Source organism: Apteryx mantelli, chromosome 13, assembly GCF_036417845.1.
Source record: "Apteryx mantelli isolate bAptMan1 chromosome 13, bAptMan1.hap1, whole genome shotgun sequence".
NCBI lineage: Eukaryota > Metazoa > Chordata > Aves > Apterygiformes > Apterygidae > Apteryx > Apteryx mantelli.
Genome location: NC_089990.1, coordinates 17,303,647 through 17,331,234, shown reverse-complemented (window position 1 = coordinate 17,331,234; position 27,588 = coordinate 17,303,647). Strand labels below are relative to the sequence as shown.

The 27,588-nt window shown below is 41.0% G+C and overlaps 1 protein-coding gene and 1 long non-coding RNA gene across 2 annotated transcripts in view; one reads left to right on the top strand and one right to left on the bottom strand.

Annotated features, from left to right (window-relative positions):
• RNF128 (ring finger protein 128) overlaps positions 1-22,223 on the top strand; it is a 29,275-nt gene extending 7,052 nt beyond the window's left edge. Inside the window, exons 2-7 of the mRNA XM_067304216.1 lie at positions 8,308-8,555; positions 14,613-14,684; positions 15,275-15,357; positions 18,181-18,277; positions 19,115-19,283; positions 20,790-22,223. Of these exons, the coding sequence (XP_067160317.1) occupies positions 8,308-8,555; positions 14,613-14,684; positions 15,275-15,357; positions 18,181-18,277; positions 19,115-19,283; positions 20,790-20,908 (788 nt within the window). The 3' untranslated portion in view covers positions 20,909-22,223. The remainder of the gene's footprint in view (positions 1-8,307; positions 8,556-14,612; positions 14,685-15,274; positions 15,358-18,180; positions 18,278-19,114; positions 19,284-20,789) is intronic.
• Positions 428-27,383, bottom strand: LOC106487571 (uncharacterized). The gene is made up of 3 exons (XR_001293089.2): positions 26,808-27,383; positions 5,248-5,342; positions 428-1,775 (listed from the first exon to the last, which is right to left on the bottom strand). It is a non-coding gene; the product is annotated as an uncharacterized lncRNA (long non-coding RNA).
• Positions 27,384-27,588: the final 205 nt, after the last annotated feature.

Genomic DNA, 27,588 nt, shown 5'->3' with positions numbered 1-27,588 from the left:
AACTATGACTTCAGTTGCCCTTCCCTCTTGCAAAGAGAAGAGCTTATCACATGGTGGGTAGGGCATGAGGATGAAATTTCCTCTAACGGTGCCTATGGCACGCCTACGGTTAAGTGCTGGGATAGGTGCTGTTCAATCAGATCTGCATTCCTGAAGAGCCTTGCCCCTGTGCATGTGGATGAGAACCATAATTTTTTTGTAAACTTTGTGCTGTTTAATAGAGCAGAGCTAGAATGCAGGCTTCATGGTTTCACAGTACTTTTCTGAAGCCAGGTGAAAACCTTTTGTCTGTAGCATAATGGCATGATGCTGAGACACAGTGGCTTTTGTGTACAATGCCAGCCTTTCCTTTAAGAGGAATTGCATCAGGTCCATAATATAGGCTCAGTGTGTGTACACTGTTAGTTTATTTTCCTTTCTGCTGTAACAGACACCAAACAAACTGGTACAATTGTTAACCACCAGAAATCCCATACGTGTTACTATTTCAGTACAGTGAGAAAAGCAGTATTCAAGATATTTCAGTTAATAAAAAAAAAGTAAGAAATAAGACAATGTAACAAACATGCTTCTTGTATGTCAGAACAGCCATATGTGCTAATATAGCAAGAAATTGTTTGGAGAGTCAATTGACAATGATGTCCAGTATGATCTTTCTTTTTAAAATACAGGAGATGCTGGATTGATCTCCAGGGTGAATTGTTAATGTTCTGGGTTGGAGAGGTGTCTAGATGACTAATGAAAGCTGGTGAAATACTAGCCCCTTCTGACTAAGATTGAAGGCACAGCTATTTCTGTTACAAACACGATATCATGTAGATAAAGATCCAGCCACTGTCTTGACCCAGCCCAGGATTTCTGTAAGTATTTCATCTCCCTAGAGTCTTCAGATAGTGATTCTGCTGTGCATAAGGAGAGCCTTTCTTTGAGAATTTACACTCAATTTAAAGCCAGCTTTTTGCTTTTCTGTTTATAAGTGAAACAACTGAAATCGAAAGCAATGTTTTTTCCTGTGTTTTTTTCCAAGCATATGGCTTACATGGTGGTCAGCTAGGGTTTTAAAGTGCCAGAAAAAGGGTGGCGATGGGTTATTGCCATGGCACTTCGAACAGTTCTTGTGAGACTGCATTCTCTAAAGATTTCTCTGCAAGATAATGCAAGCTCTTTAAAAGAAAAATCCTTCTTCCTGTAGTAGTTCTGACAGAACGTAGTATGCTGTAGCAGAATGCCTGCAGCCTTTACTCTGTTAATAATTGCATCCTTCATTTCTCTGTCCTCTTAAAGCAATGACAGAAAAAGGTTAATTGGTCCTCTTCTGAATTGCTGTTTAATTTCATTGTAAAAAGTTATCCTTTTTTAATACAATTCACTCTGCTACTGCACTATTAAATGACTTCCAATCAGCTAGCCATTTCTAGGCTGTCAGAAAGCCCCTTCTGCATGCAGAAATACAACGCTTAACTTGTGGATAGCATTACTTTTCTGTTTTCTTCCCTCCTCCTTAGAGTGACTTGCTTAAAACTGTTTACCTTACATATTTAAAAACAGTTGAATCCTAAGGAAAACTGAATGTTGATTGGATGTTGGGTTAAAATATTATTGAAAGTGGATACATTTACCATTTTTGAGATACCAGCAAACTCGGTTCTTGGTCTTGGTGGTGGTATGGCCAAGTGCAGGATTAGGCAAGCTGCAGGGAAGGCTGGGCTTGTTCCCTGGGGAGTGGAAGCCTGGGCTTCTGCTGCTGCTCAGTCAATAGCTCCACAAGACACTCTCTGTATGAAGTGAAATAATACTGTCACTGGACACCTAAAATTTGGCTCTACTTAAACATAGTACAAAACTTCAGAATCCCATGAAGGGGTAAACACTACTGAATCTGAAATTTTGGAGTTTGGGGGGGGCAAGGGGGAATCCTAGTGTTTTTTTTTTTCCTTGTTCTGAAGTAACTTAGAGTGTTTTAATAACTTCTTTCTTCAAAATGCCTGCAAAACTCTTGCCTTCCTTAAATGTTTCAGTTTTCACCAAATTACATTGTAGTTAGGTTCACTCCCAAAGGGAGTGGGAGGGGGATGGGAAAGAGTCCCATCAGGCTATTTTACAGCCTTCTCTTGGTAAATGATAGAAGAAACATTACAGGGGTCTGGCCTTTGCTATACAAGAAAAGCTGCACTGGAAGATTTACAGAACTTGCCCCAGGTTACATTTGTATCTTTAAGCTGAAATGAAAGGGGCTTTTGTGGTTTAATTTAAGCTGAATTGGGTTAATTAAAACAGGTTTAAACAATGCAAAACAGTTCCAATGCTGAGCTTCATCTGAACAAGCTGAGAAGCCAATTTTAAGTGAGGTTAGTGGAGCTCACTTGAACTCCAGGTTCTTGAGTTAGCTTCAATGATGTGCAAAGTGGTCAAACAACTGGAAGTTAATTATTCACCACAAAAGGCTCTGCCAGTGTCTCAGGCTTGACAAACATATACTGCATTTGTCAGTGTTACCTTGATTATTGTACAGAAAATGTTAAATATTTCTCTTAGATTGAATTACGTGCTCTGTGGCATTAGATACTGAAGAGTAACAGCACTGGTGTATTCTTAGTCAGCTGTGGAGGAAGAGGATATGTGCAGAGATGGCAAACTTCATAACTGACTTTCTTGCTTAAATCTCAAAGGCACATGATGTTTTATATTGGTTACCAGAATATTAGTCCTTAAAATGTGCTGCTCCAAAAGGTAGCATGCAATGCCAGGAGCAGGCACTGTGGTTAGCAGGCTAAGCCAGTGCTGGTTTCCTGGTTTGGAACTCAGGTGGTGAATAAGAAATGTGGGAATAAAACAAAGGTTCCTTAAATTCAAATGCCAAAAAAAAGGTTCCTTTAAAGTAAACTTGTTTTCAGGCAGTTAATTAGCTGAGGAACTTAAATGTGTCCTTAACGACATGAAGGGTTTTGGTAATACAGCAAAGATGTTAATTACTGGAGGCTCTCCCTTTTCTCCCCTTTCCAGATTGTGCTTCACTTTTATTAAATACACAGAGTGAAATACGTAATGCAATTCACCCTGGAGAACACATTGCTATAACAACACCCCCTTCTCCTAAGGGGAAAGATTTGCCTACCAAAGCTGCCTCAGAAGGGATGGTCATTATGAACGCAGGAATGGGTGAAGTTTAGACAGAAGACTGCTTGTTTTGATGTGCTGATGCAGTAAGTGGCTCTCAACTGGAAATGCAGATATTAGGACTAAATTTTACTTATGGTAAATTAGGTAGTATTCAGCTTTCCTCCCAGGTGAGGAAATCTGCCTGTTATGTTTGTTTACACAAATACTTAGCAGCTGTTCTTGAAGGGCTGTCATGGCCTTCCTGTGCTGGCGGGCTCCTCAGTAGCATATATTTCAAGTCAAAAACATGAGCAGGTTCAGTGATGCCCATTGCAAAGTCTCTCTCATAGGCAGAACTTCCCTTTAAGGCTGCATACCACAGCTGTAGTCTCTGGGCTTTTAAGTCTTACTCTGCTCGAGCCATTCCACCTGGGGTGCTGATAGCTCCCTTTCGAAGTTTTATTTTCTCTTTGTGAATCACAGCAAGGGCTTTAACAGCAATGAGTCTTTGGGACTGGGCAGAAAACTTCCAGCTGCATAACTAATAATTACCATAAAACCTGGTGCACTCCATCCCTTAATCTCACTCCTCTTTTACTGTGTAATTCCATTTCACTTCATAAACTTTCCAGACCACCTGGAAGCTGTACTACAGCTACCTGAAAGGGTGAATAACCTTAACAGGTCCCAACAGAGAAGTGAGAAAGGAATGCTCATTACTGCCTATTGATCAATATCTGCAGAAAGCCTGGTTCCATTTTCATTTAAAAAAAAAATAATACAAACAGTTTTATTTGGGTATTACATTGTTGTTTCTTGAAATTGTAGCTGTACTTGTAATATGCCAGGGAAAGAGATGTTTCCTCTCAGCTGCTGGGGCTTCCTGTTCCTTTACTTTTGTGGGGGTGGAGGGAGAAGAATATTAGGCAAGTCTGAAAATCAGTCTTCTGTGGGAATTGGCTTGTGGCTTGCTTTGGCCTGATCATGTTGTGGCACTCTTCAGAGCTGCCCCTATGGGGGGAGGCTTTTTGTTAGCTGTGGAAGTCATGGAGACTAGGTAGAATCAGTGTGGATGCTTCTAGCATGGATCTGCCATGCAAGTGTTGCCTTGATGTATGCAGCAGTCTCACCACACTTAGCAATGGTGCAGAGGGGACTACTACTCATGGGGACTTTATCCACATCAAAGAGCTAAAGCATTGGTTATCCTGTGTATTACACAAAGTTCATCTGAGTTGGGCAATGCCTCCAAAGCACAGCTTTGCCATACCTTGTTTTGAAGCAGAGAATTTCTGTTTGGACCCAAGATTTAATCCTTGCTGTGACGTGTTTCAGCCTATTAACAGAATCTGGTTTTAGTTACAAATGACTGCCACTTAAGGCATTGATTAGGCTGTATTGTAGTCTGCTAAACATCTGAGTGGCTGTTCTAAGGACCTGCTTTGTTTGGCTCAGAATTGATTTATCTGTAGCACAAGCAAGAGTAGCACTGGCTTACAGTAATCCCCTTAATAAAGGTGAAAAAGCAGGTGTTCGCTGTGTAAGAGTTAATGCTCAGAGTTCTGTACACATATTGAGTATTACATTTCTCCACTGAATCGCCAAACCTGTACCTTCACATTTACAGAGGGCAGAAGTGTAATGGTGAAACAAGCAAGGTCTTTGCAGGGCAGAGTTTAATATAGTTATTTAATATTGGCATAAACAGATGCAACTCTACTCTGCATCTAAGTAAACCTGATACAGGAAGGTAAAACACTGATCCCTACTCATGCACTCTTGTGTGCCAAATGTGCTTGTGCCCCAGCTCTCTCCTTGCCCCAACAAACCATTTAAGGTCTTGTGCTTCATCTGTGTCAGTTGGTGTTTGAAAACAGCATCTTTCAGACTCTGACCAGCATGCTGTCTTATCATTTGCAAGGTACCTTCTGCAAAACTCCAGCTCTACAGAGGCAGATTGTATTTACTGCGAGGACTTGAATCAGACTCTCCCTCTCCCATTTCATAGGAGATGGAAAAGGAGTGAGGTTGGGAAATGTTTAACTAAACAGGTTTTGCTTCTGTTTAGCCATGACCCCATTATTAGCTAAAGAGGTAGCAATTTAATCTCACTTTCTAACTTCCCTTAAATGTTACAGAAAGCCTCACCTGAATCACAGAAGCCAACTCTTTGGTCAGGATCTTGGGTTCCTGTCTGGTTTTGGCCACACAAGTTACTGACTTTCTTCTTGCTTTGCTGGAGCCTGGAAAAAAAAACCCTGACAGTTCAGGGTAACTGCAATGCTTGAGATGCTTCTTCAGATGTCCTCTCAGTTGGCTTGTTTCGACTAAAACTCCCAAGTGCTGTCAGAAGCTTCTGTCTAGGTTGGTGGTTTTCAGGCCACGGTAACATTATTTCAGTACCTGTCATCCTGATGGGACTTCTTTAGCAGCTCAGGAAGCATTAGGTGGGGATGAGCCTAGCTGGTTTTACTCTAGAAGCACAGCAGTAGTTCCAAATAACATTCTGGACTTCTAGCTTAGCTTCAGGCTAATAGGGTGTCACTGAAGATCCTCTTGGTGGGTAAAGAAGGCCCTGTTCCTTGCCAGGTAAGGACAATGCCCCCATGAGAGACCCTGTGCGATAGTGCCAGAGCCTTGTTTCCTCCCTGCCCGAAAGGAACTTCTGAAGTGATACCAAACTGTTCTGCTACAGGTGGTCTAGGTGAACTGGTCTCAGAAATGGGTTGCAGTTACTGGATTCCTTGCCCCTGTTCTTGGCATAGGGCATTCAGTTAACTTTGTGTGATGTCAGGTTAGCTCCCTTATGATTGCCCTCAGAAATTGATTTTTGTTTCTAAACGTTTGCTTCCATAGCAGGAAATAGTGAAGACTGCTGATTTGCATCATCAGGTGCTTGGCCTAAGGGCAAGTAGTGCAGATGCTCTAGGAAATGACCATCCTCTCAGTTCTGCCCTTGTTGCTCAGTGTCAAAGCTCTTACCTAAAAGTCCTTAGTTGCCATGCCTGCAACCTGAGCTCTGACCCCAGCATGTCCCAGTTTGCTGTTCCTTTATGAAACAACTCACCTTCCCTAGATGTGGGTAAGCACTGAAGCGTTAACTGAGGGGAGGGAAAACAGATTGGCAATTTCTGGCTTATAGCAAGCATGTTTGTATGTATGAGAAGGAGCAGGATATACCTACCTAAATTTCCTTTCTTTAGTGGCTGCAATGAGTGCTCTGAATTCTGCTAGATGGCCACTCACATGTGTTGCTCTAAAGCATTACCACACAGAGCTGAAATTTCAAGGGGAACCCTGGGCAGAGGGAAGGAGTCAGGGGAAAAAAATGATTTAAAACTGTCTTCTGATGACATCCTGGGTGAAATAACTAGTCTGAAACTTAAATGGAAGTGATGGTGTTTTTTTGTTTGGGTGGGTAAATTCATGAAGTTAATTCATAACTGATGGGTTGGTAGCTGAAGTAGTTTTGCGGACTGATGGTGACATTACATTAACATGTGTCCCTACACTGCATGTGGTACTGCACTTAACCACATGCTTTACTTGACTAGTGAGGCTTATTCAAGGATGAAAGGGCAGAAGAGGTTTCTTGCTTTTTGGCAGGTTTTTTAGTGTCTTGTCACAGCCTGTTCTTCCACGCTTTTCTCCAGTGCTATGAAAGTAAGAAGTCTCAGCTCCTGGCTTGAGCCAGGCTGAATTCTTGCTCACTCCTGACTCCAGCTCATTTTATAACTGGCCTACAAACCCAAGCTCATCATGAATGACAGTAGTTGCAGTCTGGCTGACTTTCCTCTGTGTGATATACTTCTCCTTACAGGGAGCTTTCTAAATAAAAGATGAGTTTAGTCACACTGGGGAGAGTTGCTAGACATGATGCTTAGCCATCTTGGATCAAAGGTATTACATGAGCAAGCTGGAAAACTAGTAAGTGCTTTCTCAAATGAGAGCCTTGGTGCTTTAACACCAATTTTAGGGATTTTTTTGCTAGCTGAAAGTTGGGTGAGGTTTCTCTTATTGGGGGGGGGAGGGAAGGAATTTGGTCTCTCCCATTAAAAATGGTTTTGGCTGGATTAGATAAAAATAGCAGTTCTGTAACAGCCTTTCTTCCTTCTCTATATATTATCTATTATGAATGTTGCATAGCTGCAAGTTTAATGCAGTGAGACTCCTGACTGGCTAGTCCTTGAATTTAATTTTTTTGGTTTAGAGGGAAACCAGTGACAACTTACTGCATATCCCTTTGTCTCTTCCCTGCCCCCCCCCCCCCCCCCGAGAAACTCCTCCTTATACTAGGACTGCCTGAAGTTCCACAAACAGTGCAAAGCGTTCTTAGCATTTATTTGTCACTTGAAATGAGAGCAGCTTTGTTCTGGTCTGTACTTAGTGGCCAGACTTGCTTAAAGTTACTTCCTACCATAAAACATCAAGGGATGCCTTGATCCCTCTGGCTTGTCATGATGTTCAACTAAGGAAATCTGATGTTAAAATCTGGATGGAGTTTGCAGTCTGCCACACTGGCAGACTGCTTAAAAGCCAACCACACCTCAATATTGTCTTCCCTCCATATTTGCATTAGAAACCCACAAAAATGCTTAGTTCACCACTGAATTTCACTGAAATATTTCTCTATTTCTTCCAAAAATAGAGAAGCAAAGGGTCGTCCATGGTTTTAATTGTTCAGTGTTTGGATAAATACTAAACAGTACTTTCAAAATTAGGAAAGAGGTGGTAGGAAGTAGCAGCAGAACAGGGAGAGGGGAAGATACATTGCAGGGAGTGTTCCTAAGCCACTAGCTGTGTGCCTGGAGTCTGTGAGCTCTGGAAGATAGTGCAATCCCTAGTGACCTCACTGCACAGGATTTTTTTTAACTTCGTGCAGTTCAAAGGCATGTTAAAATGTAAATCACCAAAGTGTTGCTTCTAAAATAATTACAATATGAGTGTCCCACGTGGGAATGAGGCTTTATGGAGAGGAGTGAATTCTAACAATGGCTCATCTGTGTAGCTCATAGGTAATGAATACCTTTCAGGTGAACAGGAACATGGAGACTTACCATGTACCACTTAAAATCCACCAGCTCATGTTCAATTTGCAAATGCCAGTTCAACTTTCCAGTCTGCTGTATGGTGCTTGAATTAGAACTGCTAAGATCACTTCTGTTCAATGCCTGGAAACTGAGTATGGATTCCCCTTCTCCTTTGCAGGTGCAGGAAGCATCGTTGCAATTATGATTGGCAACCTGAAAGGCACAGAGATTTTACGCCGGATTGAGAGTGGCATGAAAGTGACTATGGTTATTGAAGTGGGCAAAAAGCACGGTCCTTTGATGAATCACTACTCGATATTCTTTGTCTCGGTGTCATTTTTCATTGTCACAGCAGCAACTGTGGGCTACTTCATTTTTTATTCTGCTCGGAGATTCAGGATCACAAGGGCCCAGTCCAGGAAGCAGGTGAGTTTGTGTTGTGTGCGTGTTGCATCACTTGTTATTGCTCTGAAACAGCATGCTGTGGATCTTGAGGGTGAAATACCACTTGAGCACCAAAATCACTAAGTTTGTTGACTCCACATGAAGGAGAGAGTGTGATCTTTAAAATGCTAATAGGTACACTTTTAAACAGCTTAAGCCTTTCCAAAGACATGGCAAAAAAGCATCTATCTAGGGAATGCAACGGATTATGCTTAACTAATTTTTGTCTCCTACAAATCTTATTCCCTGAGCTGTGATGCAGCAATAATGCTGAGGTACTGAAGGAGATGAAACTGCTTTCAGCTGACCCTCGCGCTTCCCACATAGCACTGCCTGTGTGCTAGCTGTAATGTGAGACACGACCACAAATGTGTCTGCAAAATGGCACATGGTTTTTGCCGCCTTCTGTAAATCACAAGCTAGGAAACTGTTTCTTGTTGAAAGCTTCCTTGTAACTCGAGGATTTCTCAGAATTGCACTGACAGCCTCATGTAGGAGTTGGAAAAAAAAGCAGTGTTGTGATGTTGTTTTTAAACCGTAGTCCTAAACTGCAGGCAGGGAATTGCTAATGAGTTAAGTTTCCAAGTAACTCTATTCTGTGCAATAATCTGGATCAGCTGACATAGTAGTGCCCACAGCTTTGTCTTCAGTCTGATCAGACCTGCCTTACACCTGCTACTTCAGGGCTTAAGCAAAAGCCTTGGGAAAAAAAAAGTGAGAATGAAGATCTGAGCATCTCAAATATGAGCACTTATTTCAGTCTTGCCCTTAGAGCTGTTTTGCAAAGGAGCCTATTGGTATTTATAATCCTTCTTTGCCAGTTTTACCTGAACCCTGGAAGAAGAGTTATTGCTGATTCATCTCCTACAGATGGCAATAGCATGAACATCTCACTCTAGTTTGGTTCTGAGTATGAGAATTATCTCAGCATCAGTGGTTAGCTACTTAAAGATGTAACATGCAGGTCCTGTGTTGCAGAAGACCTGCCCTACTGAGCTTCTCTGCTAGCCTGAAATAAGTTGTTGGAGCTTAAAGCTGGACACAGGTGTTGAAACTCAGACCAGTTACAGGCTCTACAAATTTTTAGGACTGACTTCTCCTCTAAAATGTTAACATGGAGAACCATTGTTCTTGGCAGGCAGAGAGATCAAAGGAAATGATAGAAATGTTCTTGGGGACCTCGACCAGACTTGAATGCTGGATTCTTTCTAGTAATCATGGAATTGAACTTGGCTGAGTTGGTGCGTTTTCTGAGCGCTTGTTGTCTAAATGTGATCTTGTGAACGATGAACAATCAACTGGCTCTGTATTTGCTAATTGAGACTAGAGCCCTAACAGTGAACTGAAACTGTATTTGCACCTGGCCTAAGCTACAGCTCTTGTCTTCTAGACTAGGCTTCCCATAAGTGGTTTGTTTTAAGCTTGTTCTCATGTTCAGACATCATGCCACACCTGGAAATGACACGAGTACAATAAGGGAATAATTGGAAAGAGCAGCATGGGAAGCCTGTCTGCCTGTGAGATGTAGCATCGCTGCTACTGGATGTCACATGAAGTTATCTTTGTTTAGTACCTTCTGTGAGGGATGGCCTGGAGCTTTGAATCTTGATGCTGTCCTCCTGCTAACATCTGGGAATCAAGATATGTACTGTCTCCTGCTGATTAACTTTTTTTTTTTCCCCTTAGCACTACCTCAGTATTAGAACTCTGTTCCCATGCTAAACAGATTTGGGCAGGAAAACCTGGGAACCCTAGAAGCTAGTCTGCAAGAGTCATTGTGAATTGAATCATACAAAAATCTTTCTTCCTTTGAGGGTATTTAATAGAGTAGTTGTGGAAGTCTAGCTCTGCTCTCTGAGCTTCCAGGTTTTCAATGAGCTACAAATGTTATTAATGCCTCAGTGGTAGAGGATACTGGGAAAATATAGTCTGCTTGGCTAGTACCCTCACTGACTATTTCCAGCTTGGATTCTATGTGCACAAGGAGTTTACTTTAGGTTGAAAAATAACATTGGCAAATGACATGCCAGTTTCACCTGATTTCAGCTGAACTGCTGAAGATAAGGAGCCTTAGAACAGTAGTTTATGAAGTATAAAAAAAATGAAGGAAGCTTCTCTGCCATCTTGGAAAAAAGTACTATTTTATAAAAGTAAAACTCAGACAACCTAGATTTTTTTTTTCCAGTTGTGTGGGTTTTTTTGTTGCTTTTTCCAACCATGGTATCTAAAAGCTGTGACCTCACAATGATTAGATAAGCAAAGAATAACAAGAAAGTTGTTAGTGAAGGTGAACTGGTAAAACAGTGTTTCTACAGTGTTCTCTGTTAGCCAGCAGGTTGGATTTTTTCATACTACATGCAGAGTCTCAACACTTTTAGCTGCCTGGTTGCCTTTGTGAAACCTCAAATATTAGTCAAACATGTATGAGCTTTCACTTTGCGTGTGGAACTTGCCTGTCATCATCCAGTCCTGGAAACTCAGATTGCCTGGACTTTAGTCTGTCCTTTGGAGTAGAGGAATATATTTTTTCTCCTTGATCATGAAGATGTCTAAGGGTTGTGCATCCTTCTAGGAGGTGTGTTTAAGAAAGTCAGATGTCTTGATAGTTATTAAATACTACAATTTTTTCCCTCTTCCAGAGGTGAGCTACAGTTCTGAAAGTATCCCTTTACCCAGTGGTATTCCTTCGCATATTCCTTCAGTCCCCTTTTTTGACCTTCCCTGTGTGCGTGTGGGGGGGAGTGAGATATAATGCTACTGAGTGAGAAGTCTGAAGGTGCTGCTGAGGGTTGGCTAGTTCAGTCTTTCAAAATGTCAGACTTGCTTGAGCCAAAAGGAATACTCCTTAATTGCTTTGGACAGAGTGCTACAATGAGCTAGTTGTGATATGATAACAATGTTCTGTGGTTTGCCTCTTGCTTCTTCAGATCCTTGAATACTTGGCATATTCTTGTGGAGTGAGCCTCAGACCTGTGGAGCTCTTGGTCTGGACTGAAAAGGGCAGTGGTATGGGCTGGGACAGGGAGGACTGTTTTCTAGATGCTTTGTCTCTTCTGCAAAAGCCTCTTCAAAATAAGAGTCTGGCTAGCAACATGAGTTACTCATTCATGGGGCTAGTGGTAACCCCTGCTTGAACTGGATTGTTCTTAGGTGTTACTATATTCTTTTCCTGTCCTTGTCTTGAGGAAAAATGTTTGGACTTCAGTGCTTGCTGAAGCAATCCCTTGTTTTATAGATAGGCTGTTTAGTACATTTAAATGTCACAATTTGTCAACAGATTCTGTACTTCTGGTATGACTACTTGCATTTTCTGGCAGAAGGACTCTCTCTAGCTGGTTTGATCACATATAACCTAGGTTTCAAACACTTTCTGCACTGCAGACTTTTCTTGAAGGCAGCAGTGCTGTCTCTCACTCAACTTAAGCAGGAATTGCATATAACTTAGTAATGTAAAACTGTGCAAACTCCTTTTTTAAAAAGCTGAGTAAATATTGAAAAGTGCCAGTCAGGCATGTTGTGTTGTAGTCCAAGTGAAAACAAAAATGTAATAACAAGTGATCTGTCTTAATTGAACTGAAATAGAGAAGCTTTTTCCTTGTGAATCAACTAATTAAACTGTTTACAACCTACTATGTTTATCTGAATGCATTTTTCTTCTGGGCTTGGAATTCAAGTCACCACTTCTGCAGAGTCTCTTACAGCATTGCAGGATCAAGAAGGTGGAAAAGCAAAGGAAAAGTGTGATAGGTGGCTTGCTACTATTCTAGTCAGCAGAGTACTGGCAAACATAGTTCTGTAATATATTAGCTTTTCTTAACACATCAAAATGGCCAGTGATGTTACTCTAAGGCCTGGTTTCTAATTTAAGCTTGAGTCTTCACTTCTCTTGATTTTATGAAGATTAGATGTTACAGCTGAAAAGTGACCCAATTAATGGCTTTAGAGGAGGTAAGCTGCTCAGCTTGTCACAATTCAAAACTACTTCCATGACGGTATCTATCTGTGGGAGAAAACCTTCCTTAGCTTACAGGAGGGAAGCAGGAGTTCCTGACCTCTGTAGAGCTTGCCAGTCTACACTGTCATTACTGAATTTGTAGGAGACTAGGAAGGCACCCTTACACAGAAAGAGTTGGAGATTGAATTTGCAGTCCTGGACCAGGAAAGACTGGGAACTAAGCAATAGCAAATCTAACTTTCCCAGTTAGGTGCCTCTCTACTCAAATGTGTCAGAGCCTGGATAGGAGCCAAGTTTTGACCTGTCTTGTAATATCTTGTTTTTGTATGGGTTTTCTTGTTTAGTTGTGTTTTTCCTTTCCCTGCCCCAACCTAGTCAGCTATTTTTCTAGAGTTGCTGGGTAAGTGGCTTTTAGCATCATTAACATTTAAAGTTTGCTCAAAAAACTTGACCTCACAAAATACTTTGACGTTGCAGCCTTGAGTATCCTCGATCTCATGATAGTCTATCCCATAAAATCTTCCTCGTGCAACCTTTCTCCACCCTGCTAGAGGGGTGTTCTGATGTATTTACTAAAATCAGTGTTAAAGGTGACTTTGCCATTGGTGCATTTCATGAACAGCAATTAAACTTGTGCCCAGGCAAAACTTAAAATATTGTTTCAGTAAATTATTAATGATGCAGCCAGTTAGGTCCTGTCTAATAGTCTTGGCCTGATGTTAGATGCCTAGATTAGATACTATATGAAGGAGTGCACTCCTAGATAGTTTAGTTTTCAATTTATAACAAGAAGCTATGACATGTAGTTCTGGCTGCATATGAGAAGTGCAATATTGCTGCACTCCTGTTCTGTTGTTGATACCACACCTGCTACTGAAGCCCCCAAATTCTTGTAATGAACTGAAATCTGTAGAGGGAAGTAATGCTGAAAAGGTCACAGAATAGGTGTTCCTGTCCTGAACAGCATTTCTGGTATGTGCAGAACTTTAGTCCTCTGTCCCAGAGAACTGCTGTGTTGGGCCAGCATGTGGTACTGCTGCAGCAGAGCTGGACCTGCCTGATACTCCTCCATATCCTGAGGCAATAACTGCACCAGCAAGGGAGAGGACAGTCATTCTTGATGTTGGTGTAACTCTTGTGACCTTTAAACAGATGTTGCTCCTGTGCTAATTAAATGCTGTGTAGTAACAGCTGAGCAGGAGCAGTTGCCAAGCAAGCTGGGCTCCTGTTGTCTGGTTATCTGTGTCTTGGTGTTTAAGAACATCAAACAAATTGGATGAAGGGAAATGCAATTCAGCTTCCTCCTCGGCCTTTATTAGAGCTGCCTTGTAATTCACCTGAGGCTACTCATTTGATTTGTATCACACCTTGTCTCAAGAGTGTTTTTGTTTGTTTTAAGGGAGAAATAGCTTTGAGGGAAAGGAGTATTTTGTTTTTGTTCATGTTACTTTGAACCAATATTGAGATAAAACTGCATTCTTCCACTTGACAGGAGTGGTCCATGCTTGGCTGTAGGCTCCTGAGCTGTTTGTGCTCTGTAGAGCAGTCACGACAGAGGACTAGTTCAGGGTGTGCTGGTGGCACTCAAGGTGATTGATAAGGAAACTTGCCTTTTGTCAGGATGCAGTGTACTGAGTTTGTGCCAGGAAGCTGTCATAAAATCACTAGTTAAACTTGCTGATTGTTAGACACAAAATATTCAGTCCTCTGTACAAAGTTAATTTGGAGGTTTCTGTTTGTTTTGGCAAGTCTAATCTGATCAAGATATCTCCCAGATTCTAAAAGAAAAAACCTTTGAAATTCCTGTGCTTTATGAAAAGGCTTGGTAAAAAGAAAGCATACCCAAATGTTTTGTTAGTATGTCATCCGAATTCAACAGCCACATGAAACCTCTGTCTCGTTTTCTAAATAGCACAGTCATGCTTTTTGGGGTGGGTGTAGTGGTGTTTTTTGGGGTGTTTTTTGTTTTTTAATAATGTGAGTTAAAATGCATGCCTGCTTGCATTAGGTGCTTTGGTAAGTATTTGTAACCACCTCTTCTGAGAAAAATGATTCTGTTTAATCAGAGCCGCTTTCTGTTACAGCGACGATTAAAAGCCGAGGCTAAGAAGGCCATTGGACAGTTACAGCTGCGCACCCTGAAGCAAGGGGACAAGGTATAACTGACCCTATAATCTCCCAAACTTTATGATGCACCTTTGGCACAGAATCTACAACTTGGTTCTTAGCGCTGGAGAAGAAGAATGCAGAAGCCTCCTTGAACCTCTACCCTTAGCTTTCTGCTGCAGACTTAATTCCTCTTTCAGACCAGTCCTTTTTTGAACTTTCAAGTTCACACATTCTTATAAATCTGTTAGCTGCTTACCTGAGGTGCTGCTTGAGGCAAAAGGTGCTGGTTTTGTGGTATGGATGCTTAAAGGTAAACTAGTACCACTAGTCAGCTTCCCAGGCTATTCTTTTGTGACCAAAATTGGAGGTAGTAGTTTCTAAGCCTCTGAAGTAGTGCCTAAAATAATCCAGTGATGGCTTGCAGCTGTGTTTCTAAACTGTGGACATAAACTTCTAATGCTTCTGTTCAAATGTCAGCTCTACTATGAGTAATCCAGAAAATGTGTTTATATAAGAGATTATATACAGGAACTACTTTAGATTACTTTAGGTAGACCCCTTTGTGTCTGCAGTAAATCTGACGGTAGCTCAAGCAAAGCTTTCCAAGTTGGTTAACACTCTAAATTCATTGCTTTAGGAAACTGGTCCTGATGGAGATAGCTGTGCAGTGTGCATTGAGCTGTACAAGCCAAACGAAGTAGTGCGCATTCTGACTTGCAAGTAAGTTCTCTTCTGTCTTCTGAACTGCCCCTTAATCCAGTATCTTGAAACATGCCTCTACCAATTGTTTCTCCTGCTATGTTAACAAAGCTAATCAAACTTTAATCAAGCTGTTGCACAGCAAGAAGTCTTGAATCTGTGTTAAACAGTGTTTCAAACTACAGGAACTGTGTAAATATTGCATTTGTGGTGTGCCACTAATTGACAGTGTTTAAAACTTCCACTGTGAGTAGATTGACAAGTAGAATTTAGCTGACCACAGTGCCTGTCTGAAGGATTCCAAGGGCTTTTAAGATTTCTTTCTTTGCTGGTATATAAAAATGTTACCTCTAAATTGCAGATGACAGGCAAAGCTATGCCTATTTCTTGTCACTTAGTTTACTGATTACTTGGTTACTGAGAAGGTCATGTTCTTGCGGATATCAGTCTGGTAATCTCAATTTGTTAAACCATGCTGATTTTTGTGGTTTGGAAGAAAGCTATTTTATTCTTGCATGCCTTTTCTGAAATAAAGACCAAAATAGAGCTCTGACTTTTTTTATTATTACTATTCCTCTAGAATTCTCTACTATTGTATCTCAATTCTGTGTTCCTATGGGAGCCTAGTATTGTAGTATCAATGTTTTAATTTGTGGACCTATTTGGACTTGTTGGTATTTTGCAGTACTTGCATGTAGATAACTATAGCTTTGATTCTACTTTTGAGAATTATTTGTAACATGTCTCTTCCTTTTTTGGAAGTATTGACCAAAACAGTCCACTTCCCCTGAAGTTTAAAATCGTTCCTAAGCTGAGGAGAGAAGCCTTGTTAGGGTTTAAGGAAACTTTTCCAGTGTGATTTCTACATAAGCTTCCTGAATGGGACTGCTTTGGCAAAGCTTTCAAAATGAGATGGCTACAAGAATGCTTAAGTTAAATGCTGTGTGAACTGCATGAATTTCATGAGCGTGCTTTTACATGGGAAGGGTTACAAAAAAGCACTTTGAAAAATTTTGACATAGGAGAAGTCAAGTTCTGAAGGATGGAAAAAGCTGAAGCTGTTGTTCAGCTCTGAGCAGTGTTATCTATCAAATGTTATCTAATTTGAGCTGGAGTCGCCTTCTACAGCCTTGCACAAGGTTACAGTTTTGCAAAAGTTTTCTCTCTTTCCAAGTAATAGGACTTCTCTGCTGTTCTGATACCAAGAAATTGGTCTGTTAAGGTGTTACCAACAAACTTCCTTGTTCTAGTGCTTAATAGTTCAGAATGAAACAAAACTGAGTAAGCTTTCAGGAATGTGTGTTAATGATTATTCAGTTGTCTTGTCTGGTTTATGCTAGTGGGTAGTTCTGTTTAGTAATGAATTAAGCCCCACGGGTGGGGAGGTATTTAGACAAGCTCTAGATACTTTTAGCTGATAGGAGAGCTGACTTTGCATGTTAATTCCCTATAAACCCTCCTAACCTTGATATAAACTTGCAAACAAAATGAGTTAAGAGCGGAATAACTTCTTTTGAATGTATTCTGGATACATTCAAAAGTTTGCTGTATATTCAAGGCTTGCTGTGGTATGCTTTGCCCTGAGACTGCTTTTAAATATATTTGTGATGCTTCATTCCTCTTAGACCCAAATGTAGCTCTAATAAGCACTAGCTTAAGATGATTGTGCTTGCTTGACAAACTCTGCCAAGACTATATTGAAATGCTCTCATGTGAGTTGTAAACTGATACTTACCGCAAGAACATACGTGATGTTGGTGGTGGACCTCAACACTGAGAGCCTACTTGTTGAAAGCATGTAACTAGTATCCATAAAAGAAACAGGCCCTCAGATGCTCCTGTGAATCTAGTGTGAGTCACATCAGTGTTATCTAAGTATGTGGGGTGTATGAGTTTGCAGAGGGCATTCTTATCCTGATAGTCAAACCCTAGACACTTACAGCAAAGGCACATGAAACCAGTACTAAGTACAAATACTTAAAATAGCCATGCATCAAGGAAGTTTGAGGTTGAACATTATGTTAGGGCAGCTGGAAAGAGGTGCTGCTTAGAGTGGCCTATTTGGAGAATCCTTGTACAAGACTTGGGTGTAGTGTACCAAGTACTAAATGTGGTGACCACCTTGACTCTTCTCATAGTAAAGTTCTGATTAATACTGAACAGCGCTTGTCTGCCTTGCTGGTTCTACTCAGGCTGAAGGGATAGGTAGACTGCAGCTGGGGATGGGAAATTCAAGTAGGATTTCAGCTAGTTTTCCCATCCTGTGTCCTAATTCAGACCCACTTTGGAAGTGAGTATCTTCACAGGAGCACAGGTTTGCATCTTTAATGGCTGAACTATATTATGTTCCTTGTATCCACTTGGAATAGACAGTGACTACATAGACAAAGTAAATGTGTGGGAGTATAGTTTATTTTGAGGAAGTAACTTGGTTAGATGATTTTTCTATGTAGCTTTAACAGAAACAGTGGCATTTAGTCATGTGCTTCTGCATGGCAAAAGCTGACCTTAGAGCGAAGACTGAGGTATAGAATTTCATGTTGATACTTATACTTGTATTAGTTATCAGCTGAGAACCTATTGTACAGTTAAAAAAAAAAAAAGTGTAGCACAGATGACAGTGCTGAATGTTTTAATGAGTCATGTAGAAGTACTATTAAGTAAAAAGCAGCTAAAGGCTGAGTGATAAACTTGCCATTAGTTTCAACTGTAACTTGGAGCAAAATAAGTATATTCATTCTAGAATGAATGAATTCTCAGTGTTTCTAAATGAGTCTTGACAGTGGCTGTATAAACACTTTTCCTGGTGTGAAACTTAACTTCTCAGTTACCTTCTCCCACCAGCCATCTCTTCCACAAGAATTGTATTGACCCCTGGCTTCTGGAACACAGGACATGCCCCATGTGCAAATGTGACATTCTCAAAGCTTTGGGCATTGAGGTAAGTTGGTGTTTTTTCCTAGTGGCAAATGCCATTAGCAGTATTATGCTATTGTAGTGACAGCATATGAGCTGTTTTATGCTGCCTTTAGAATGCAGATAAGCACAGACCTTGCATGTCAACTGTGGGATGCTACATGACTAATGGTAGAGCATATGCATGTTAGTGAAGCCTGCAGCTGACACGGTCTGAGTTGATATCTGTCTAAAGCCTTAGGCAGAATGACAACCCAAACTGGTTGTTATGCATGACCGAAGAATTGCTCTTTGCAAATAGAGGGGTTTCTCAAAGTTTAGGCAGGCTTTGATAACTAATACTGTCCTTGAAACCAGCCTCCATTCAGTTATAAAGTACCCAGAGTCCTTGAGGAGAGGATAGGTTAGTACATGTGGCTTTTTGGGAGCCATGTGACTTCCTAGGATACACAAGAAACGTCTGTGTGTTCTGTCACTGCTCATGGTGGCAAGTGCTGAAGGAAGATACTGTTGCCATTGCCTACCACTGCCTGGACCAGCTGAAATGTATGCCAGAGACCTTCTGGGGGGTGGAGAACTGCACTCAGTGGAAGGAGGAATCTATCTTCCTGATATTGGGCAGGAAAAAGGGAAGAACTGGCTGAAGAATACAGAAGCTGCATCTAAACCTCCCACTCTAACTAGGCAGTAACTGGCTTTCACTTATTAGGCTGGAGGTTTACAGTAAAGCTTTTTCAATTTTAAACCTCTTTCTGGCCAAAAGTCCACTGGACTCCAGTCTCTGCAAGCATTGGGGCCTCCTGGAAAGATGCATCTTCCTACAAAGTTGTAACTTAACCAGTTTTGCTTCCCTTTCACAAAGGCGGATATAGAAGATGGGGCAGAGTCTGTGCAAGCCACAGTATCCAGTGAAGCATCAAATGTCACTTCAGTTAATGAAGAGGATAGTAGTAGTGAAACTGCATCATCTGGATATGCTTCTGTACAAGGAGCAGATGAATCTGTTCTGGAAGAACAAGCACCATCAGAAAGTGAGTATATTGCTTCACTTGTCTTGTTAGGTTATGTTGCACTTTAATTGCTTATGCTATGAATTAGGGTTTCTTTCTTTTTCTTTCTTTCTTAGTAATATGTAATAGTGCTTGAACACCTTGAGCTTGCTGTTTTTCGGAGTAATCTTAACCTTCTGTTTTTTAAGCAGCTGGCATTTATACTCACTATTTGTTCTCTACTGAAGTACAACCTAAACTTGAATTAAAAACTGAACTCTAAGAAAAGAGGAGTTGAAAATTAGAGGCTATTTAAAGGCCAAAGGGAATTTTTTTGGAAGATGTCCCACAACTCATCTCTTTGGAAATTACATATTGGATAAGCAGGTGCTGCCTTGCCACTAGATCTGTCTGCATTAAGCAGTTAATTACTTACGGAAAACTTCTGGGGAGTCAGTCTTGCTCTAGTATAGATGGCAAAGAATAGAAATGACAAATACTTCATACCGAATTTCAGATTTTGCAGAGGCTGAGTCACCTTTGAACACTTTCACAGAGAACTTTCACTGAAAAAGACTACTAGCTTTTTTGAATACCTTATCTTTTTAAACAAGAACACATGTATTGAAAAAGGTTTTTTTCTAGTGCTTAATTTTGCCAAGAAGTGCTCAGTGTTGCTGTTGATTTTAAAAGTGTAAAGAATCTAGGTAAACAGACAAAAACTAGTGTAGTTCTCTCCTGAATTGTAGAATGGATTTGGAAAGAAGAGTAAGTGGGGAAGCTTTCAGAGGTGAGAAGGATGCATTCTGGTTGTCTGCTTAGATTTCCTACTGGAACCATCCCTAGATGATAGGAAAGCATGGGATTTGCTGCCACCTGTGGGACATCTTGCTCCAGCAAGTAAAGTGTATATAGGAGTGCTCCTGCTTAGGCACCCCGCTAGAAGAGAGGGTATTTCCTATAAGCAAAACATCAGAAGGTTAATTTGCATCCCTACAAGCAAATTAAGTGATTCTGGACTATTTAAATTGCGCAGGCCCTCATATGTATTCTTGCCTTGAGTGGCAAAAACAAGCATTAATGTCAGCCTAACAAAGCTAGCCTGGGGGGAAAGAATTCTCTGAATCACCCTGTGTATCCTGAAACTAGTCTCCAAGAGTTACTCCAGATGCCAGTCTTCAGTAGCCCTTAAAGCCATATGAGATTTCTCTCTCCTTATAGCTGGATATTGTAGCCTTACACTGCCTTCTGCCACTTGATGTACACACAGCCTAGGTTTGCTCAACCCTAGTGAGAAGTGAACTCCAAAGCCTAGTGGACACATCTGGAAATAACAGGTAATGGGCTCACAAACTAATGAAGGCCAGTGGAAGAGCGGTAGTTGGGGCATGGCTTTGGACTCCCCCTGTTCAGGAGATGTTGTGAAGAGACCACTGCAGTAGGCTTGTGAAGAAAAAATGTGTGGTTGTGTTTTTGTTTTTTTGTTTTTGTTTTTTGTTTTTAAAGTAGTGAAGCTTGCCTTAACTTGTTTTTTCTTGTTCTGGATAGATGACAACACGCATCTTGTAAATAATGCATCCCAACCCTCAGCTGTGAATGTCCTTCCACATCTTGACAACCCAACTTTTGAAGCAGATGAAACACAAGTTCGTGAAGTCAGGACCTAAGAATATGACCAGCAACATGGTGTAAGCCTTCTGCAAGGAGCTGCCAACTGCTGTCACATGTACATCAAACACCGTAAGAACCTGGTGGATGACTGTAGCAGCAATGTTGCCATGGAAATGTCGAGATCAAATAGACTTATTTAAATCATAATTGCATGGTTTGCAATACTTAAAACTGTCTCCCATGTGGAATTTAGTTTTAGCACTCTTCAATTAAAGCTGTCTTAAACATGTAAAGAAAACCATCAGATTTTAACACTAAACCAAACGTTCCATCTTCAGCAAAGGTTCTGTTCAGTATTTGAATCTTTTAAATAAGGAGAGGATTCTTTGTTATGTAGTAGCTGTCTCTACTGGGAATTGTTTGACTTGTTTTTTTGTTTTTTTTTCTTGTGTTTTGACTTAGGATTTTCATTGCAGACAAATTCATTTTAATCTGGTCTAATACTTAGCAGACACAATTGTTCAGTTTAACACTTTTACCATTTCTGTGCATTAATTTGATAAGACAAAATACAAACTAATGTTTGTCAAACTGGATTTTGCCCACTGTGTCTTTGGGTATCTGGTAAACTGATTGAATCTCCTTTACCTCTCAACTCCAGTCTGCCTACAACACTTTCCTAAAGGGGAAAAAGGGCTTCAGGCTGACAGGCCAAACCTGACTTGCACAATACTGTAAAAAGAACAATTCCAGGAACTTTTCAAACTTGTTAATAATAATATTAGACGGTCTGAAAGATTCTACCTGATTTTGAGTTATGATCATCTCTAGCACCAGCAATATGCAGGAGTCCTGGCTTTGTGGAAGTCTGAGATGACTTCAGGAAGACAACTTAAAATGAAAGGATGGATTCTTCTCAAAGGATCTGCTGTGCTTTGTTCAGGCAACATCAGGAAAAGAATCCGACATCTGAATAATGCGGCTGACTATTGCTGTGCATTGTCTTGCCTGTGGCAGTGACAGCTGATGTCCTGTAAATGCAACAGATTATTGGAGAAGTTTTCTGCCATCTGTGAGGAGTTGAACAGGGGTCAGGAGGAACACTGGCTGCCTCAATATTAAGTCTATGGCCTTGCCCATCAAAGGTAACTGAGGACATCTTGCGTATGCACTTTATTTTTATCTCTGTACCTATGGTTTATTTCTAATGCTAGCAGAACTTTGTCTTAAAGTCTACAGTAAAGTACTATTGAATCTGGAGGGGAAAAGCAATGCATTTTCTTATCTGTAGTGTAATTACAATTGTTGTAAATACTTATGATTTGTATTGAACTTGAACATGAAAATGTAAATAAAACTATATTCTGATGACTCGCTTATGACTGACATTGAATGTTTGGTACCAGCTCCTATATAGAAACTGATGCTGTTCTCAGTTACCTTAATTTGCCCCATTCCACACCCCCAAAACTGAGTTTTGAAAGGCCAAAAAGTAGCAGTGCTTGCTCAAACTATCTGGAATAAGGACTGCTGATGCTATGCAGGGCATTACTATTATCATAGGGATGGAAATTGTGTCAAGAGGCCTAAGCCTAGGAGCTGTGCTTTACAAGGAGGAAAAAACAAGTGCTTTAAGGCAAGGTTATCAAGGCTAAACAACCAAAAGAGGTTGAAGTGTGCTGAGAAAAGGGGTAGGAGTAACACAAAGGGCATGTGTTGTCTTGAGCCATATTCTCTGCTCTATAAGAGGCCTCCTGTGTGCGCTAGTACAGAAGGATGTTGAGTGAGCTGCTTGATTGTACTTCTGAACTGCTGTTCTAGATGCAGGCTGGCACAAGGCAGTCTTACATGATCTCTTCAGATCAGCCAGCTTGTTACATTTCCCTTTTCACTGTCAGGTCTGTCTTCAGCATCCCTCCCTTCTTTAAAAGTATTTGTTCACTTGGTCTTAAAGCATTTTAAAAGTACTTAAATTGCAGATGTTCAGTACTGGAATTTTAAATGTAGTAAAAAGGTGTCAAATGCCTTGGCAGGTTCGGTAGTAGTTACAGCCTTGTGCTTCTGCTTTTTAGCTTATTTCATAGGGAAGGCAAGGGAGTGACTACATGAAGTACAGGAATGCTACCCTACCATCCTGCCCTCGATCCTGTTTTGCAGACTTCCAAGTCCAGTCCAGGAAGCATTAGTTGGTTATGGCCTCAATTTGTAAGTCTGAGTGTAATCTGACTTCACTCTGAAGCTGTTATCATGCTGGTAGCTGTAATCATGTTTCTACTCTACAGCTGAAGTGTAGAGCAGAGAAAAACAGCCAAGTAGTAAATATGTAGCCCTTGAATGTTTAATTTCTTTTTCATTTCAAAAGCTATTTACAAATTTATTGTGGTGTATAAGCAATAAGGCAGTAGTTTCATGATAATATGCTGCCATAAAATCAACTGCCAGTCTTCTGTGTTTAACAGAAAAATTATTTGATTAAAAAAAAAAAAGCAAGCCGTGGGGGGGGAGATTTTAGGTCAATTCTATGTGTTGAAAAGTGCTTTGGGATTTTTTTTCTTCTGACCTATGTATCTGTGGTGCTTTGTATTTTTATGTTTCAAGCCTTTCTACTTACTGTTTTCTAAGAGCAATAAACCTGCAATTTTTCCATTGCTGATAATTCTGATGGTAAGCCCAAGAGTATGGTTTTACACAGCGTTTTCTCAAGGAATGTACTGGTACTGGAGGATGTAGCAGAACAACATAGTCAGGAACTTGGCTTATGCTACAATAGGATCAGATGCTGCGTATGTGTTCTGTAAAGCTGTGAACCTCAGGACAGCTATGCTGATCTGCAGAAAAATTCTGAAAGTTCTTGCATCAAGTCTGAAGTACTGTAAAAGGAATAAAAGCAGTGTGCATAACTAAGCAGTATTTGGGCTACTGCAAAGCAGAAAGACTTAATGCTTTTTTTGTTGTTTTTTGCAGCTTAGCATGGGAATCTAACATGTTTTTGTGCAGACTGCAAATATTGGGTATGGAGGCATTTTGTTTAAAAACAAAAGCATGCAGATTTCATGCTTTCAAAACCTATTACAGTGGGATCAGATCTGTTGCTGTCTCACTTTGGGAAAATGTTTTCTTATTTCACAAGAACTGAACTACAGTTCTTCCTGCTTTAATGGAATTTCAAAACTGCATGCTAACTTTGTATATTCAAGTTTCCATGGATAGCAATTGTCCCAGTAGGGTTGTTTTTAGTCCTTAGCTGTGCACAGAGCACTGTGCAACAGAGGTTGTGATAGTACAGCCTTGAAATGGCTCAGTGTCTGTTCGTAAGTATGTTGTAGGTATATATGTGTTATGGCATAATGGACTCTTTCCTTTAAGCAAGACGCAAACAGGAGTCTGCCTGAGGATAGGGCTGTTCCTGAAAGGCAATGCAAGCTTACAGTTATTGTGCAATGACTTTGGGCTTTGCTGTATATACTAACATTTAAATGTAAGATGCTAGAAATAATGTGCCTACAAGTGGTAACAGTTGCTAAAATGTATTCCTCTTTCGACTTTGTTAATATTTCCATTGGGTCACATAGACATTTCAATTATTCTGCCCCCAAAGAGAAAGCAGAACAGGTTAAGCATCTCCTATGTGTTTACTCACTGCTGTCATTTATCTCTCTTCCCCCAGGAGAGAGCTCTGATTTAGACATTTCACTCAGAAATGTTTCCATGTTTTCTAATGGAGACTGGGAAAGAATTCCTCAGCAAAAGAGGAAGAGCAGGTAGCCCTGTGAGCTGATACTGGGTTGCTATGGCTTTTTGTAAACCAGACTTTACAGCTGTGTGACTTTTATTGTAAATCCAAGGCTGAAAGAAAATAATTTTCTCACATAGAGGGAATTTTTCAGGTGTCACTGTAGAAATGTAGTTATAACAGTGAGATTTTGCATAAGGAAAAAGCAGGGCTTGTCATGAGGGACTGCAAATGTATAAAAGCAGTCTGAGTTAAAAAGGAAGTTGAACTCTTTCTATAAAATGGTGAGATCTAATCTGTCTCAGACTTTAGATGGAAAGATCTGCAGTTATCAAGTGATCTAATAGTTGGACAAAATAAATGCACACTTCTTGGCTGTGTGATTTAATGCAATTTTATTCCATATTTAACATATACTAGCTCAGAAGATAGCCCTGCCTTTTCACCCAGGTTTATATGAAAGTTATTCCTATGCAGATTTGGATAGTGCCTTGCTCCCAAAGAGTGGTAATGGCTGGCATTTTGGAGTAGATGAAAGAAAATCTACTGGCTTTGGCAATTTAATTTTGGGTCTAAGGAAAACTTAAGACTGAACTGTGATATTCAGGTTGTTCTGCTGTGTCCCGTTGTCATTGGTTGTTAAATTATTCATTATACAGACTGAAGCTAGTTATATAGCTAATGGTCTTGGCTGTGGTTACTTGAGGGAAATCATTTAACATTTTTAAGAGGCCCTTAATACAGGGGAAGAAAAATTCTGCAGCACTAAATGGATGTCTCTTGCTGTGAAATGCATTGATTAGACTGTAGGATGATTGTGCACTGATTAAGAAAGAACTTGTGTCTATAAATAAATTCCTCCATGAGGACGTTTTAATTGTATTTGATTAAGAATTCAACTCCTGAGGGAATGTAAAAAAGTAAGACATCCAGGACCATGAGCCCAGGGAGAGAGGAAAACAAAACAGACATTTTCTAAGCAGAAGGGTTTTGTAGGGGTGTGTGTGTGTGTGTGTGTGTGTGTGTGTGTGTGTGTGTGTGTTCTTAAACAATCTGATTAACAAAGTTTGAAGCTTGAATAAGAAAGTGATATATGTCATCACACGTTGCCAAATGCCAAGCTCTGGGTAGGAAATGCTAAGGGCATCTCTCCATACAATTAGCATTGGCATTAGAAGATGTGTTAGATTCTGCATGTCTGTTTCCTATCCAAAGGCTTGTCCAATTGAGGAAAACTAAATGGTTAAACACTCTCCCTGGAAATGCTCTTAGAACAGCAGCATCCAAGCAGGAATCACTCAATCAGTTCTGCTGGTAAATCTCCAGGAACAGCCATAGTAAGAACATACCCACGGGAACTGTTAATGTGTGTTAGACTCTTGGTCACTTCAGGTGGGCCGATTGAGGAAACTCACTTGTGAAGAACAATCTGCTAATACATCTTGAAGTTGTTTGCCTTGTCTCATTAATGTTTCATCTGTGTTAGTTACTACATGTTGGTTAATGACTTTTAATTCATTTTTCCTTACTACTAAAGTACCAGAAACTTGTTGCTTCCTACTCTGTTAATCTATACTCAGTCACAAAGGTAAACCATTTTTATATTGGAGCTTCTTTTGTTATGATGTAATGACTGTTTTTAAGTCTCATACCAGTACAATTCATCCAGTTTTGAAGACTTGTACTGAATTAAGTGTGATTGCATACTTGGTTCTACTTTCACACTGGTGCCTTTGGGTAGATGGTTCCTTCCGCAGCTGGAGCTGGACAGGCATTGCCAAACATCTTGCTGTGAGCGCTTGGCAAAACCTTGCCCTGCCTGTGCTCACAGATATACCAGTGGCTGGCAGAAACATTCCTGGGAATTAAATGCATTTGGGACTGTGGAAAGGGATGAAGAAAAGAAAGGATGAAGTGACAGAAGTGCCAAGTCTGTAATCTGTACAAAGTGTATGACGTGCAGCTTTTTTATAAAGAGCTCCAAGCAGAGCCCAGAGCAAGTAGTTAAAGTTAGTCTATACATAACCCAAAGAGCTAGGCAGTGAGGATGAATTCCTGAGGGTCTTGCAGACAAATTACAAAAGTACCAAGACCACAGGAGCCAAACTGTTGTTAAGGCAATGTAAGTGCATACAGTAATTTAGATGGTACTGATTCTTGTTGGATAATGCAACCAATGAAGCAGGTTGTCTTTTTATAACATGAAATGTAAATACACTGACCATATGTCTGCTCTAGCAGCTGTTGAGGCAGGCCTGTTCCTCCGCTTCCAGCAGCAATGCAAGCAGGTAGGGCAGTCACGCGAGGCATGGCATAGCCGCAGGCCGGTATTCCCTAGTGACGGATGGTCCCAGCTCAATTCCTTGCTTCTTTCTGCGCCTTGGTTTGCTTGTGTGTAGGAACAGAAAAGTGTTCCTGACGCCTCAGATGCAGTCTAAGTTGTTCTGATTAGAGAATAATGTAAAAGGTAAACAAAAAATATTTTGGGGGGAATAATTGTCTCTCATTTGGGCTGAAATCTGAATTCTGCTTGGCCAAAATTTAAAATTCTTCTGTGACTAGCACTGAGAGTGCTCTCCAAAAAAAACCTCTTAATAAAAATTGGATTGAAGAACACACCTCAGGGGAGGGGATCCCTGCGTGACAGGAGCGGGTTTGGTGCCAGGCGGCTCCCGGGCAGGAGTACAGGGACACGGCGGGTGTCGCCTCTCCCCCCCCCAACCCCGAGGGCAGAAGGAGCCGTAACGGCCGGGCAGGAACGCGACGCGCCCCCGCCCTTTCAGCAACTGTCCCTAACGGCCAGGGACTCGCCTGGCCTCGCTCCTCGCTCCGCGCCGAGGAGGCCGGCCGGCCGCGCAACGCCCGACGGGAGCTGTAGTCCGGAGGCGGCGGCGCGGCACGGCCAGGCGCGGCGGCGAGGACTACGCTTCCCAGCAGGCCTCGGGGCGGCAGCCGCACCCCCCCCCCCCCCCTCCGCCTCGGCGGCGGCGCTTGGCAGCCTCG